This window comes from Pseudophryne corroboree, chromosome 4 (assembly GCF_028390025.1).
Source record: "Pseudophryne corroboree isolate aPseCor3 chromosome 4, aPseCor3.hap2, whole genome shotgun sequence".
In the NCBI taxonomy this organism is placed as follows: domain Eukaryota; kingdom Metazoa; phylum Chordata; class Amphibia; order Anura; family Myobatrachidae; genus Pseudophryne; species Pseudophryne corroboree.
The window spans coordinates 519598236-519612874 of record NC_086447.1 but is presented as its reverse complement, the minus strand read 5'-3'; the positions used below and the strand labels follow the sequence as shown (position 1 = coordinate 519612874).

At 45.0% G+C, this 14639-nt stretch overlaps 1 protein-coding gene across 7 annotated transcripts in view; it reads left to right on the top strand.

The window, feature by feature from the left end:
* Positions 1 to 14639, top strand: part of TBC1D32 (TBC1 domain family member 32) — an 851129-nt gene that overhangs the window by 44058 nt on the left and 792432 nt on the right. For all 7 annotated transcript variants that reach the window (XR_010176059.1, XM_063917235.1, XM_063917238.1 and 4 more), the window contains exon 3: positions 9805 to 9966. Coding sequence is in view for 6 of the 7 variants with exons in the window: in XM_063917235.1 (XP_063773305.1) it covers positions 9805 to 9966 (162 nt within the window). In the remaining variant the exon portion in view is untranslated. The remainder of the gene's footprint in view (positions 1 to 9804; positions 9967 to 14639) is intronic.

Below are 14639 nucleotides of genomic sequence, written 5' to 3'. Positions count from 1 at the left end.
ATTGTACAAACTGTGACCTTCTGTGTGTGCATTTGATAGCTGAGTGTTGTCCATCTCGTGTCTTTCACTCAACTTGCTATCCCTATATTCTATAACCTGAGGGGGCTTGGTGCGTCAGGTGTTATCTAATATAGGATTTTCACAAAGATATACTGTATTACGTATTTTTCTCTGTGATTTGGTCACCATATCTCTCCTTTATCTCTGCTAGTGCTGACTACACTGCGCAGGGGTTTGGGTTTGGGATATTGTGCTGCTGATAATTGTACTGTGTTACCTCATACTGCAAGTTATATCATGTCTGCTTCTGAGGGTAACGGTTCTGGGGTGGAACACACTGCTGGTGTTGCTGAAGCCCCAGGCACATAAGAGGAGAATATAGCAGCTGTGGGCTCTGGTTCTGTGGGCTCCTTGGCCCCCAGCGGGACTGTGGCACCAGGGGCACATACTGACCCACCGTGGGCCGCTTTTTCCACGCTTCTGCATACGCTAGTTCATAAACTAACACCCCCTATGGGACCCCCAATGCCGGTACAACCGTATGTGGGACCTGCAGCTAACCCGCCGTGGGCGAACTATTTATCTGTTCAATTAAAGAAGTTGAACCAGTCCTTGACTACTAAAAAGTCTGACCAACGCTCTCCTAAGTCCAAGAGGTCCTCTAAGCGAGCGCTCGTCTCCTCACAATCCACTGCTGTCACTGACACCTCGTCTGATGAGGACTGCACTTACACTGACCCCACAGGTTCTGACTCGGATACGGCTGATGGGGAGGGTAGTTTACATGTGGATGTTCCTGACCTTTTGGAGGCTATTAAATTAATTCTGCAGATTACGGATGATCCCGAGCCATCTGTGCTTCCTAAGAAACCAGATAGGTTCAAGCATCAAAAGGTGGTTAAACAGGTTTTACCTCACTCTGATCACCTAGTGGATATACGTCAGGAACCCTGGGAAAACCCGGGTACGAAGTTTGTGCCTCAAAAGAGGATGCTGGCTCGCTATCCCCTCACGCCAGAGCTGTCTAAGAATTGGGAAACACCTCCTCCAGTGGACTTGCATGTGGCTAGGATGGTGGTTTCCTCAGCTCTACCTGTCACTACCGTCACGTCTCTGAAAGAGCCTACGGATAAACGTGTGGAGGGTTGTCTAAAAGCTATTTACACCCTCACGGGTGCTGCACAAAGGCCTACTATTGCAGCTTCATGGGCTGCTGAGGCTATTGAAGCATGGGCCTTGGAGTTAGAAGCTGAAATCTCCTCTGACCATGCTAGACAATGCTTGTCATATATTGTCACAGCTTCTCGATATATTAAAGAGGCGCCTTCTGATGCCGGTATCCTGGCAGCCAAGGCCTCTACTACGTCAGTCCTGGCTCGCCGAATATTGTGGCTGAGATCCTGGTCTGTGGATCTGGGCTCTAGAAAAACCCTGGAGGTACTCCCTTTCAAGGGAGATATTCTGTTTGGGGAGGACTTAAATAAGATAGTGGCTGACTTGGCTACTGCCAAAACTGCCTGTCTACCTAATACCGCTCCTTCTGTGTCGAAGGCTAAAGGTACGTCATTTCGACCCTTTCGTGCTTCAGGTAAAGCAAAAGGTCAGGCGTACCATAAGCACTTCCAAACCTGGTAAGCCGAAGCCCAAAAGAGCCTGTGCTGCCCGTCAGCCAGCTGCCAAGACGATAAGCCTGCCGCATGACGGGGTGGGCCTCCCCCTGGGGGATCGCAGGGTGGGAGGCCGGCTTCTAGGGTATACCCAGGAATGGTTGAAGACCACTTCAGATGCCTGGGTACGGGAAGTCGTCACTCAAGGTTACGTCATTGCCTTCAAAAACCGACCCCCTCATCGATTTTGCCAGACAGACGTCCCTTTGGACGGGACAAAGGCAAAAACTCTACACTCGGTGGTACATACCCTCCTGTATACAGGAGTCGTAGTACAGGTGCCTCTTGCTCAGAGGGGCCGGGGGTACTATTCTCCGTTGTTTCTAGTCCCGAAACCGAATGGGTCCTCCTGGCCCATTCTCAACCTCAAGGCATTGAACAGGTTTGTGAAGATTTCCAAGTTCCGTATGGAAACCCTTCGCTCTATAGTTCTGGCCTTGGAACCTGGGGACTACATGGTCTCCTTGGACATACAGGATGCTTACCTGCATATTCCTATAGCAGTGTCACATCAACAATACCTGAGGTTTGCTATTGGCAACATCCATTACCAGTTTCGGGCGTTACCTTTTTGGTTTAACAACGGCTCCGCGAGTCTTCACCAAAGTTATGGCGGTGATGACGGTGGTACTCCGCCGTCAAGGGGTCAGGATACTGCCGTATCTGGACTACTTGTTAATCCTGGCAAATTCCCCAGATCTTCTCCTGTGTCATCTGGATATGACTGTCCGGTTTCTAAAAGCCCACGGGTGGCTCATCAACTGGAAGAAATCCTCCCTGGTCCCGTGGAGGTTTCGGCTGCTGTACGTGTTCCCACCGGTGTCACTCCTGCCCAGGGTAATTCGGAAGTTCAAGCAAGAAAAAGGAAATCTGCTTCTCATAGCTCCGGCATGGCCCAGACGGCACTGGTTCTCATGGTGTACCTGGGAGCGCTGTTAGACACTCACAACCAGAGGTGGTTGTTGTCTCAGGAGAAAGTCCTGAAGCTTCAGGACAGGATTCGTTGCTTCTTTTCTCGTCCGCAAGTGTCGATACATTCGGCTATGCAGGTGCTAGGCCTCATGGTATCAGCATTGGACATGGTGGAGTATGCTCAATTCCATTCTCGCCCCCTCCAGAAGCTGATTCTAGCCAAGTGGGACGGCCTGCCTCACCGGATCAGGTCTCGCATGATCTCATTGACTCCGGAGGTCCATCTGTCGCTGCTCTGGTGGCTCCAGGACCAACAATTGTGCAGGGGCCGTCCCTTCTGGATATCCAACTGGGTCCTGTTGACGACAGATGCCAGTCTAAGAGGTTCGGGCGCAGTGCTGGAGCAGCACTCCTTACAGGGTCGGTGGACCAAGGAGGAATCTCTCCTCTCGATCAACATTCTGGAGTTGCGGGCGGTCTTCAATGCGTTGAACCTGGCCCAGCATTTAATTCAGAACCGTCCTGTTCAAGTACAGTCGGACAATGCCACCACAGTGGCTTACATAAATCATCAAGGCGGCACTTGAAGCCGTTTGGCAATGAAGGAAGCCTCATGGATTCTACAGTGGGCAGAACGCCATCTACCGGCATTATCGGCAATATTCATTCCGGGAGTCCTGAATTGGGAAGCGGACTTTCTCAGTCGTCAGGACGTGCATGCCGGCGAGTGGGGCCTCCATCCAGAAGTGTTTCAACTCCTCATGGAAAGGTGGGGTCTTCCAGATGTGGATCTGATGGCGTCTCGACACAATCACAAGGTTCCGGTCTTCAGAGCAAGGACAAGGGATCCTCAAGCAGCATTCGTGGATGCGCTGGTGGTGCCGTGGAGGTTTTGGCTGCTGTACGTGTTCCCTCCGGTGTCACTCCTGCCCAGGGTAATTCGGAAGTTCAAGCAAGAAAAAGGAAATCTGCTTCTCATAGCTCCGGCGTGACCCAGACGGCACTGGTTCTCAGACCTGCAAGGCCTATCGTCAGAGCGTCCACTATTACTTCCACAACGCCCAGACCTCCTCGTTCAGGGCCCTTGTGTCTACCTGGACCTAGCCCACCTATCTTTGACGGCGTGGTTCTTGAAGCTTCCGTCTTGAGGGCTAAGGGTTTTTCTGAAGAGGTCATTTAAAACTATGTTGCGGGCCCGGAAACAGGCTTCTGCTCGGATTTACCATAGGGTCTGGCATTCATACTTTGTTTGGTGCGCATCTAACAATTATGACACTTCCAAGTTTAGTACAGCCAAACTTTTGGCTTTTCTGCAGCAGGGCCTAGATTTAGGCCTGCGTCTGGCCTCCCTCAAGGTTCATATTTCTGCCTTGTCGTGTGGTTTCAGAGAAAAATTGCGACTATACCTGATGTTCATACTTTCACTCAGGGTGTGTTGCGTATCCAACCTCCCTATGTCCCGCCTGTGGCTCCTTGGGACTTGTCAGTGGTTTTGGAGGCGTTGCAGGAGCCTCCATTTGAACCTCTTGGTTCAGCTGACCTTAAGTGGCTTTCCCTTAAGGTGGTGGTCTTGCTGGCTATTGCCTCTGCTAGAAGAGTGTCTGATGTGGGTGCCTTGTCTTGTAGTTCCCCATATCTGATTTTTCACCGTGACCGGGCGGTTCTTAGGACTCGTCCCAGATATTTATCTAAGGTGGTTTCTTCGTTCCACCTTAATCAGGAGATTGTGGTTCCAGCCTTTGTCTCTCCTGATTTGTCTCCCAAAGAGCGGTCTTTGGATGTGGTACGGGCTCTCCGTATCTATGTGAAGAGAACTGCTTCTATTCGAAAATCTGATTCTCTCTTTGTTTGGATTTCACAAACGTGGCTGGCCTGCTCACAAGCAGACCCTGGCCAGATGGATTAGAATGGTGATTGCACATGCTTATGTGAAGGCTGGTCTGTCGGCTCCTGCTCACATTACGGCCCATTCTACTCGGTCTGTTGGACCTTCTTGGGCGGCCCACCGTGGTGCCACCCTTGATCAATTGTGCAAGGCGGCTACGTGGTCCTCCGGGAACACGTTCATAAGGTTCTATGCCTTTCGATACTGCCGCTTCCCAGGATGCTTCCTTTGGACGCCGGGTTCTTGTGCCCGCTACAGTGCGTCCCCGCCCATAAGGAACTGCTTTAGGACATCCCCATTGTCCAGACTTATGGAGCCCAGTGTACCCCGCAGCAGAAAACGAGTTTTATGGTAAGAACTTACCTTTGTTAAAACTCTTTCTGCGAGGTACACTGGGCTCCACAAGGCGCCCACCCTGACGCACTTATCATCTTTGGGTTGATATGGCATTAGCCGCTGACACTTCTCTTATCATGAGTGTGGTATATGTGGCTACTAACTGTTGTCGTCTCTTTTCCTGCTACTGCATTGGGCTGGTTAACTAAAACTGAGCTCCTGTGCTGGGAGGCGGGGTGATATAGGAGGCGGCGCTGTGCATTCTGGGATCAGTCAAAGCTTCGAGTCTGTTGGTGCCTCGGATCAAGATCCTACTCTATACCCCATTGTCCAGACTTGTGGAGCCCAGTGTACCTCGCAGAAAGAGTTTTTTAACAAAGGTAAGTTCTTACCATAAAACTTGTTTTTTGTTTGTTTGTTTTTTTACACCAGAGATCTTCAGCTTTATTCCATGAGTGAATGCATCAGGAATACATGTTATGATCTACATCATGGATGCATGCAGCATTTCTCTCATGTAGCAATAGACCTTGTAAACCAAATAAAGCCCTTCTTGCGCCTTATACAGCATGCCGTTCTGTAAGCACAGTGTATGTAACATGAGTACTTCTTTTTAAGGGCAGGGTCTCAAAGTAACAAATTAAGTAATATCCCCAAAATGACTCATACTCACACATAACTTATACCAATATGCCCCACTGCCACCAAAATCCCCCCTCATGTTCCCAGACCCACACTTGAAACAAACAAAATATTCAATGCAACAGTGCTGGATCCTTGCCCACACAAATACACCTAACATTATTGGCTCTAAAAGTATGTACAGTATAATTCAACTCTGGCAGTGGCTACAATTAACATCCTAATGTATTGCTGTAAAGCTCCAATTGGAGTCTTGGCAAAACTACTAAGCGGAGGCTGTGAATTATAGTAAAGATAGGAAAGTGTACCAAATGGCGCAATGCTGCTAAAGTGCTCAAAAGGCCTATAAATAAATGTCACCACATTTGAAACATAGAATGAAATACTAAAGGTATAAACCTCCCTAGTACACTCAGTGCAAAAGGAAAAAAGGAATTGGAATACATCCCTGATACAGGTATGTAGATTCAGATGCTTCTGTCTGGAATCTTCAGATGAGTAGTGTCCAATATATGTACTTCAAATATAAAAATAAAACAACAAAAAAAAGAAAACGACCAATGTGTAGTAAATCTCAGTGATTTTATACAGAAATGTCTCTAGAAAGAGTTGCAGATGTCTAACCCCACTCATTCAATTATAGGTGATTATATGTACATCAAGGTATCTTTGTACACTATTTAGCAAATTCCTGCCGTATTCATACACCCTCAGAGTGTAAAGTGAAGGTAGGTATAGAACAGAATGACTCGTAAGATGTGGAGCGTACCCCAAAACTCACAGAAGAGCAGAAGGTATGAAACACATCAAGGTATCTTTAGAGAGTAACTATTCTCACACAGCGTACCCCGACTCACACTTTGCCAGCTGGTCATAGAGTTTCTGTTGTGGCGTGAGCCCTTGCCACTCAGCCTTATCCAAAGATTCTGGTTCATACCTTTTTGTTTCCACCCCAGGACATTCTGTTACCTGTCCTGTTTGCTAAATCCTGTTCTGCTGCAGCTTTGCAGAACCCTATCGTTTGTTCCTGCAATCAGGGCATTGTTTGGGTCTCTGTTCCATGTGCTATTGAGGATATAAGGAACCTCTTCTTGAGGAAGAGCATTTTGAGGAAGAATATTCTCCATCCATAGAAAGATACCTTGATAGGAGTCATCCCACATTGCAAAGTGTGAGTCGGGGTACGCTGTGTATGAGAATCATTACTCTCTAAAGACACCTTGATGTGTTTCATACCTTCCGCTCTTCTGTGAGTTTTGGGGTACGCTCCACATCTTACGAGTAATTCTGTTCTATACCTACCTTCACTTTACATTCTGAGGGTGTATGAATACGGCAGGAATTTGCTAAAGAGTGTACAAAGATACTTTGATGTACACATAGTCACCTATAATTGAGTGAGTGGGGTACACTGCAATTAGACATCTGCAACTCTTTTTAGAGACATTTCTGTATAATCACTGAGATTTACTACACATTGGTCGTTTTCTTTTTTAGTTTTCTTTTTATATTTGGAGTACATATATTGGACACTACTCATCTGAAGATTCCAGACAGAAGCATCTGAATCTGCACACCTGTGTCAGGGACGTATTCAAATTCCTTTTTTCCTTTTGCGCTAAGCAGAGGCTGTGTCCATCTCATCCAAAGGTTACAGTGATATGCAGACACGCATATAATGTAATGGGCCCCACACACCTGGCGATTTGCCGCCGAGGTGCCCGACGACCGATACAGACGACGCGGAGGGAAGGCTTATGGGGCAGTAAAGTGTCCAGGTACTCGGACCCCCCCCCCCCCCCCCCCCTCCCTTTTCTGTGTGCGCCACTACCAGGGTATGACTAACTCCATCCTGACATGGTGTTAGCTAGTTTTTCGCTCCATATTAAATCAATTCAGGCCAATGTTCCTGTAAAAGTATTTGGGATGGCAATAATTATTGCAAAATATTTTGTTAATTTGAGAGACCCTGAATCTGGTGAAAATGCTTTATAAATAGTCCCCTTAAATTTTAAAACCAATGAATATAAAATGGCACAATACATTTATGTTCATAGGTGTATCCTATTGACTAAAAAAAGTAACAGTGCTTACACTAGCTCCATTTTATTTTATTTTTTTACATTTTATTTCCAAAGTGCAGGATCTAAAGCCAATACTGTTGTAAGGCAGCTAGTTTTCATATTTCCACTTTAGACATCACAGCAAACTATCTTGGGTCCACTGGCAGGTGGCTACCAGGCAAGTAGTAAATACGCTTTAAATGTTCATTCAATAATAATTTGATGAATCTTGGTGAACCACTCAATATATAATACAATGAAAAAGCCCTATAACAAATTTACAACAACTATACTACAACCTAAAGTACCCACAGAAAACAAACATCACCTGATTTGGGAATATTTCTACATATGTAACTCCAGCCAGTTCTTTGTTTATTACATCTGAACAAGAGACAAAGATTTATCTATTGCACTGGGAAACAATTTAGCAATATTTTCCAATAAACAAAATCCCTTTGCTATGTATTCTATGCACATTGTCTTATTCAGTCCATAGGGGATGCCACTGACTTAATTCTAATCAGTACTGAAGAGGAGAGGAAGAAGTCTGTAAGGGGTGTTATTTAAAAATGCGTAAGTATTAGGTTAGAATACAGGGAGTCAGTAGTTAGAAATAGAGTGAAATAAAATATTGGTTAGCTATGTGCTTTTTTATTCTTTTTAGAACGTGGCGTGTATTAATTACTGTAAGAATGGATAAAGATTATTTATCCATACATTTTAATAACCATTCCTCATGTGGGTTATACTGCAAACCTCATCACAAAATCTCTCATGATGTTATAAAACTGACAGTTTTTAAATTATTTTGTTTTAAAGCTGATTAGTAGTTTAAAATTATGAATGAACATTCCTATAAAATATGTAGTTTATACAACTGTGCAAGCTATTTGCAGTATGTAGTTGCAGTACAGTATGATATTGTCCCTTCGCAAAGGTGCTTTGGCACCAAAACAGCTGTTGGGCAGAGGGTGTAGAGCAGGGGTGGGGAACCTTTTTTTTCTACCAAGGGCCATTTGGATATTTATAAAATCCTTCGGGGGCCATACAAAAATGATCAACTTAATAATTAGCCTGCCCCCAGTAGATATGCCCCAAGTCAGTAGTTATGCCCCCAGTAGATATACCCCCAGTCAGTTGTTATGCCCCAGTAGATATGTCCCCAGTACATATGCCCCCAGTCACTTGTTATGCCCCATTAGATATGCCCCCAGTCAGTTGTTATGCCCCATTAAATATGCCCCATAAGATATGCCCCCTAGTAGCGTCGCTTACATACACACATTAAAAGAAAAAAACCCCACAATACTCACCAGTCCCGCTCCTGCTTCCACACCATTGCCCTCCGCCTGGCCGCCTGCTCCTCAGAACTATGGTAGAGACGTCATGACATCTCTCCCATATCACCGCACACTGCCAGAGCCGGAAGCCGGAGCTCAGGAGTGAGCTCCTGTCTCTGCTGGGGGGAAGAAACCGGGCGCCCGCTAGTTACAAAATCTCAGCGGGCGCCCGGCATCTCCCTCGTTTAGGTGAGCATGGCCGTGCCAGATCAAGTGGCTCTGCAGGCCTTATATGGCCCGCGGGCCTGAGGTTCCCCACCCCTGGTGTAGAGGAAGGATATCTCCCCTCATTTCTGACACGGACATACCTACGCTAAGTATTGTTGTTCTAATGTGCAAGATGGCTTAATTTCACAACTGCTGGATGTTGAAATAAATGCATTGACTTTTAGCTTATGTGTGCTGGTCCCCTTCTTCTTTTTTGAGCCTCTGGACATCAAGATTCAATTAATTTTTTAATGAAAATTTAGACAGAGCACCTGTTGATTGTTGTATATGTATGTGTATGCAAATCTGTGTGTGTCTAACAAATTTCGATCAAAACATTTAAGCATGCAGCCCATTGCCGATGGTACCCCCGTTTATCTGCAAGTCCCTGCACCAGTAATGCCCAGTACACGATTGCATTACAGCTAAATGCACTCACCTCCCATATACTGTTGTATTGTTTTACATAGTTTGCTAGTATAAATAAGAGAAAATGTAAACAGTATAAATGGATTTTTGTCACCATTTAAAATTATCTAAATACAGTACATCATTTATAAATTACACTTACCAAATACTCCAGTAGATGGCACTATAAACATAGTTATGGCATATGCTACAATCCGTTTCATACTGACTAATTGTTTCCACACAGCCATGCAATGTGAGTCTTGTTTGTCATTTATTATCTGAAGTACATTATTGTCATTATTTAACAATTTGTTTAATTTTTTTTTTTTTTTTTTTAGTTATGAGCTGGTGAAGTACCTGAGACATTACATCAAGAGCTGTCTGGGAACTGTGATAGAGGATGAAACAGAGAGATGTACCTTTGCTCAGAGTCAGGGAGAGGGATCTGGATATGATACTCTCGTACACCGTGTCACCAAACGCACACGCGAATCTAAAGAGTGAGTGTTTGCACATTTGATAAGGCAGTGACCTATACTTTCAGTGTCTAAATTCCACAAAACAGATCAAAACTGCTGGTCAGTTTGGGTAGTTTTTGCACCTAAATGTAATGTTAGTAAATGAGCTTTGTTATGTATGGCAGATGTCCTCAAATGAGGTCCTCCAGGCTTCCCAACAGTCCAGGCATATCCATGGCTCAGCACAGATGGTTAAATCAAATTGGCTGAGGGGCTAATTAAGTCACCTGTGGCCAAGCATGGATAAACCTAAAACCTGGACTGTTTGGGTGCCTTGAGGACCGCATTTGAGAACCTCTGATGTACATATGGTGCTTTTTTTTTTTTTTTTTCACCCACAAGTACAACAAATGCTGTTAATTTATGTGATCACATAAGTTTTTTTTTATAGCCAAAATGGGTTTTGCAAGTCATTTTGTTGTACAGTATATACAATATATAGCGACATGGAACATGTCTTTGTTTTTTGGGGGGATTTTTTTTTTTTACTATAATATTTCATACAAAATTGTGTTTGTTCCATTTATTCGTATTTCTATACATACTGTATATAGAAGTGATTTAATGTTAATTTCATACAGAACTATAGATACCAGGGTGGTTTTAATAAGTAAGGTAACAAGACCTCTCGCGTGTGTAATGTTCACTATTTCTTTCTAATTTCCTGCCAGGCCAGAGCAGATAGACCAGTGCTTCCCCTCATGGCCATTAGACTGTGCCTCAGTGTACTGGCTATATATCAGTCATACTGTCTCAACATCAGTTCCGTGACATGATGTTATCACCGTACACCTCTGCAAGTTGGTGATGTATTTCAGATGTGCCCTTTAGATGCAGAAATCTGATCACACTCCGCACCTCAGTGTTTGACCATGTTTCCGCCAGCCCCGACATCTTACAACGCTCTGGTCTGGTATGAAATTAGAAAGAAATAGAGAACATTACACATGTGAGTGGGCTTGTTACCTTACTTACTGAACCACCCTTGTATGCAGTGCTGTATCTATAATGGGTGCAGGATGTGCACTACCCACACCACATTCCCTGCACCCATTTCTTCAGTATTTACCACTCCAGAGTTCAGCCTCTGCAGAGGCACTGCTGCGCAAATCACTGGCAAAATGGCATATTAGCCATTTTTCCAGTGTATTCCACATGCACAATAGGAAAATGATGATGCAATGGTCTACTAGTGCTCACATTGAGCGTTGATGGCTATAGAGGATGCGGGTCTGGACTGAAACAGCACACTGGCCCCCTCCTCTTAATTCACCCCTGATATATTATATGCTAATAATAATAGGACTCTGTTGCACTACATATATTTAAGATAGTATATTGCACAAAGGCATTAGGATTATATCAAGTTGAAAAACAAAGAAATAATTAAGAACAACTAAAACCTAGAGAGCAGAATAAGCATACTGCAAGGTTGGTGCATACATTTTGGGTAATAACTTACAAGTTACATATTCCATGAAAGGTACCAGGTGATGCAGCCATCTTGGGCGTTCTGCGTATAATTACCCTTAGTGGAATAGGCCATGCCCAGAAGAGTTGACAGAAAATGGGTGGTTGCAGTGTCCTGGTGCTAGTGTTGGTGTCCCAACTTAACCGTCAGATCCATGTAATTTTTCATCCTGTCTATGAGTATACTAGGCGAGGCAGCCATGTTGGGCACTCTACAATGGTTATGCTGTGGAAGATATGACCTACACGGACCCAAATTACATATGGAAAAATTGACTGGTCTATTAGTAGGATATACCCTGTATGTTAAGATCCACATACAGTACATGCTACCCATAGAGAAACTGTCCAAGCTAAACATCTGGGGTGCACTGCGTAGGTTGCTGCTGGCAGGGTGTACAACCAGTGAAGGTACAGCATACTGGTATAGCATACAGTGGGGACAGAAGCACAAGGTAAAAAACATGATGAAGAAACATTGTTTAGGAAAGTAATACATAGTTTTACCAGCTAAGAGACTGAGACAGAGAAAAGTTTAAAAAAAATAAAATAAAAAAAAATAAAACACATACTGTAATGTGAGTGGGCCAAAGTTCTAATCTGATCCAAACTCCAATCCTAACTCAATGCTTAAAATGGCAGACAAGCCTGTGTTGCAGGCTTCCAAATTATTCACTTTTCTAGGAGATGCTGGGTCAGCTGGTACAGGGGGAGGGGTGTTTGAGTAAACTGCTCAACAAGCTAATTAATGGTGGTGGCAGCCTCACAATTGCAAAACAAACTTTCAATACAGACTATTCTTGAAATGAAAAGCTTCAGGTTTGGAAGGTGGAATTAATAATGTACATGTGAAGATATGAGGGATTGTTTTAAATTGGAAGGCCAAGCCTAAAAGCAGTCATCTACTAGGCCAACTTGTCTGAGTTGCATGTCGCATCAGATTTCTTTTGAACTCTCCCAGCAGCTCCCCGGGAATCGGACCAGATCCTGGTCTTAAATTTTCACTATATTCACTTCAGATAAATCTGATGCAATCTATCATGTGCTGACAGATCACATCAGATATATCTGATGCACACATGCGATGTGATGCTGCTGCCGCCATGCCTTTGTGGTATGTGGGAGTGGCCAGGGAGATGCCAGTCAGGTGGCTCTTCAGATGAATCTGATGTGATGCATCTGAAGTAAAAAAAAAAAAAACAACACTCCAATGTGCTCCTGATTTCTTCAGATTCATATAAATCCTTGGTGCAGCAACAAAGATCTATAGATCAGACATATCTGACACGGGATTGCGCATCGGATGGTCCACATTTATTCAGGACTTACCATCATAGTGCCTTTCCCAATATGCAGTCTGTAAATGTAACAGTAAAGAGTTTTTCATTTTATTAACCATAATCTTAAAATCAAACGCTCTGTTTATACAAAATATAATAATTATTTTGTGATTTGGTAAGATTGCCATAGTATATTTATTATGGCTTCGGTATGAATGGTCGACCATGTTATGGTCGACAGTCATTAGGTCGACCACTATTGGTCAACATTGACATGGACACATGGTCGACACATGAAAATGGTCGACACATGAAAAGGTCGACATGATTTTTTCCGTTTTTTTGGTGTTGTTTTTTGCGTAAAGTGACTGGGAACCCCAATTAGTGCACCGCGTCCCCTCGCATGGCTCGCTTCGTTCGCCATGCTTCGGGCATGGTGCCTTCGCTTCGCTCGGCACAGATTACCGTTCCAATCGTAGTCCACGTGGATCGTAAAGTATGGAAAAGTTCCCCAAAAGAAAAAAAAGTAAAAAAACTCGTGTCGACCTTTCATGTGTCGACCATTTTCATGTGTCGACCATGTGTCCATGTCGACCATGTCAATGTCGACCAATAGTGGTCGACCTAATGACTGTCGACCATAACATGGTCGACCATGTGAACGGATACCATTTATTATATGTAATATATATTTCTCTTACGTCCTAGAGGATGCTGGGGACTCCGTAAGGACCATGGGGTATAGACGGGCTCCGCAGGAGACATGGGCACTATAAAGAACTTTAGAATGGGTGTGCACTGGCTCCTCCCTCTATGCCACTCCTCCAGACCTCAGTTAGATCCTGTGCCCAGAGGAGACTGGGTGCATTACAGGGAGCTCTCCTGAGTTTCTTTGAAAAAAAAGAATTTTGTTAGGTTTTTTATTTTATTTTCAGGGAACACTGCTGGCAACAGGCTCCCTGCATCGTGGGACTGAGGAGAGAGAAGCAGACCTACTTAAATGATAGGCTCTGCTTCTTAGGCTACTGGACACCATTAGCTCCAGAGGGAGTCGGAACGCAGGTCTCCCCTCGCCGTTCGTCCCAGAGCCACCCCGCCGTCCTCCTCACAGAGCCGGAAGATGGAAGCTGGGTGAGTATAAGAAGAAAGAAGACTTCAAAGGCGGCAGAAGACTTCAGATCTTCTCTGAGGTAACGCTGCGCGCCATTGCTCCCACACACAACACACACGGCAGGCACTAATGAGTGCAGGGCGCAGGGGGGGCGCCCTGGGCAGCAATTTTAAACCTCTAGACCGAAGCCCGCCGCTGAGGGGGCAGAGCTTGATCCCTCAGCACTAACCAGCGCCATTTTCTCCACAGACACTGCAGAGAAGCTGGCTCCCTGGACTCTCCCCTGCTAAACACTGTGACACAGGGCAGAAAAGAGGGGGGGGGGGGGGCACTTGTAAGGCGCAGTGGGTGTATTATATGCACATAATTATATAAAAGCGCTATTTATCTGGGAATTGGTTTTTCCAGTGTCAGTTGGCGCTGGGTGTGTGCTGGCATACTCTCTCTCTGTCTCTCCAAAGGGCCTCATTGGGGATCTGTCTCCATATAAATATCCCTGTGTGTGTGGGGGTGTCGGTACGAGTGTGTCGGCATGTCTGAAGCGGAAGGCTGTTCTAAGCAGATGATTGTGGTGTCGCCGTCGGCAACGCCGACACCTGATTGGTTGGACATGTGGAATGTTTTAAATGCAAATGTGACATTGTTACATAAAAGGATGGACAAAGCAGAGTCTAGGGAAAAAGCAGGGAGTCAATCCATGGCTTTGACTGTGTCACAGGGCCCTTCAGGGTCTCAAAAACGTCCCCTATCCCAAATAGCAGACACTGATACCGACACGGATTCTGACTCCAGTG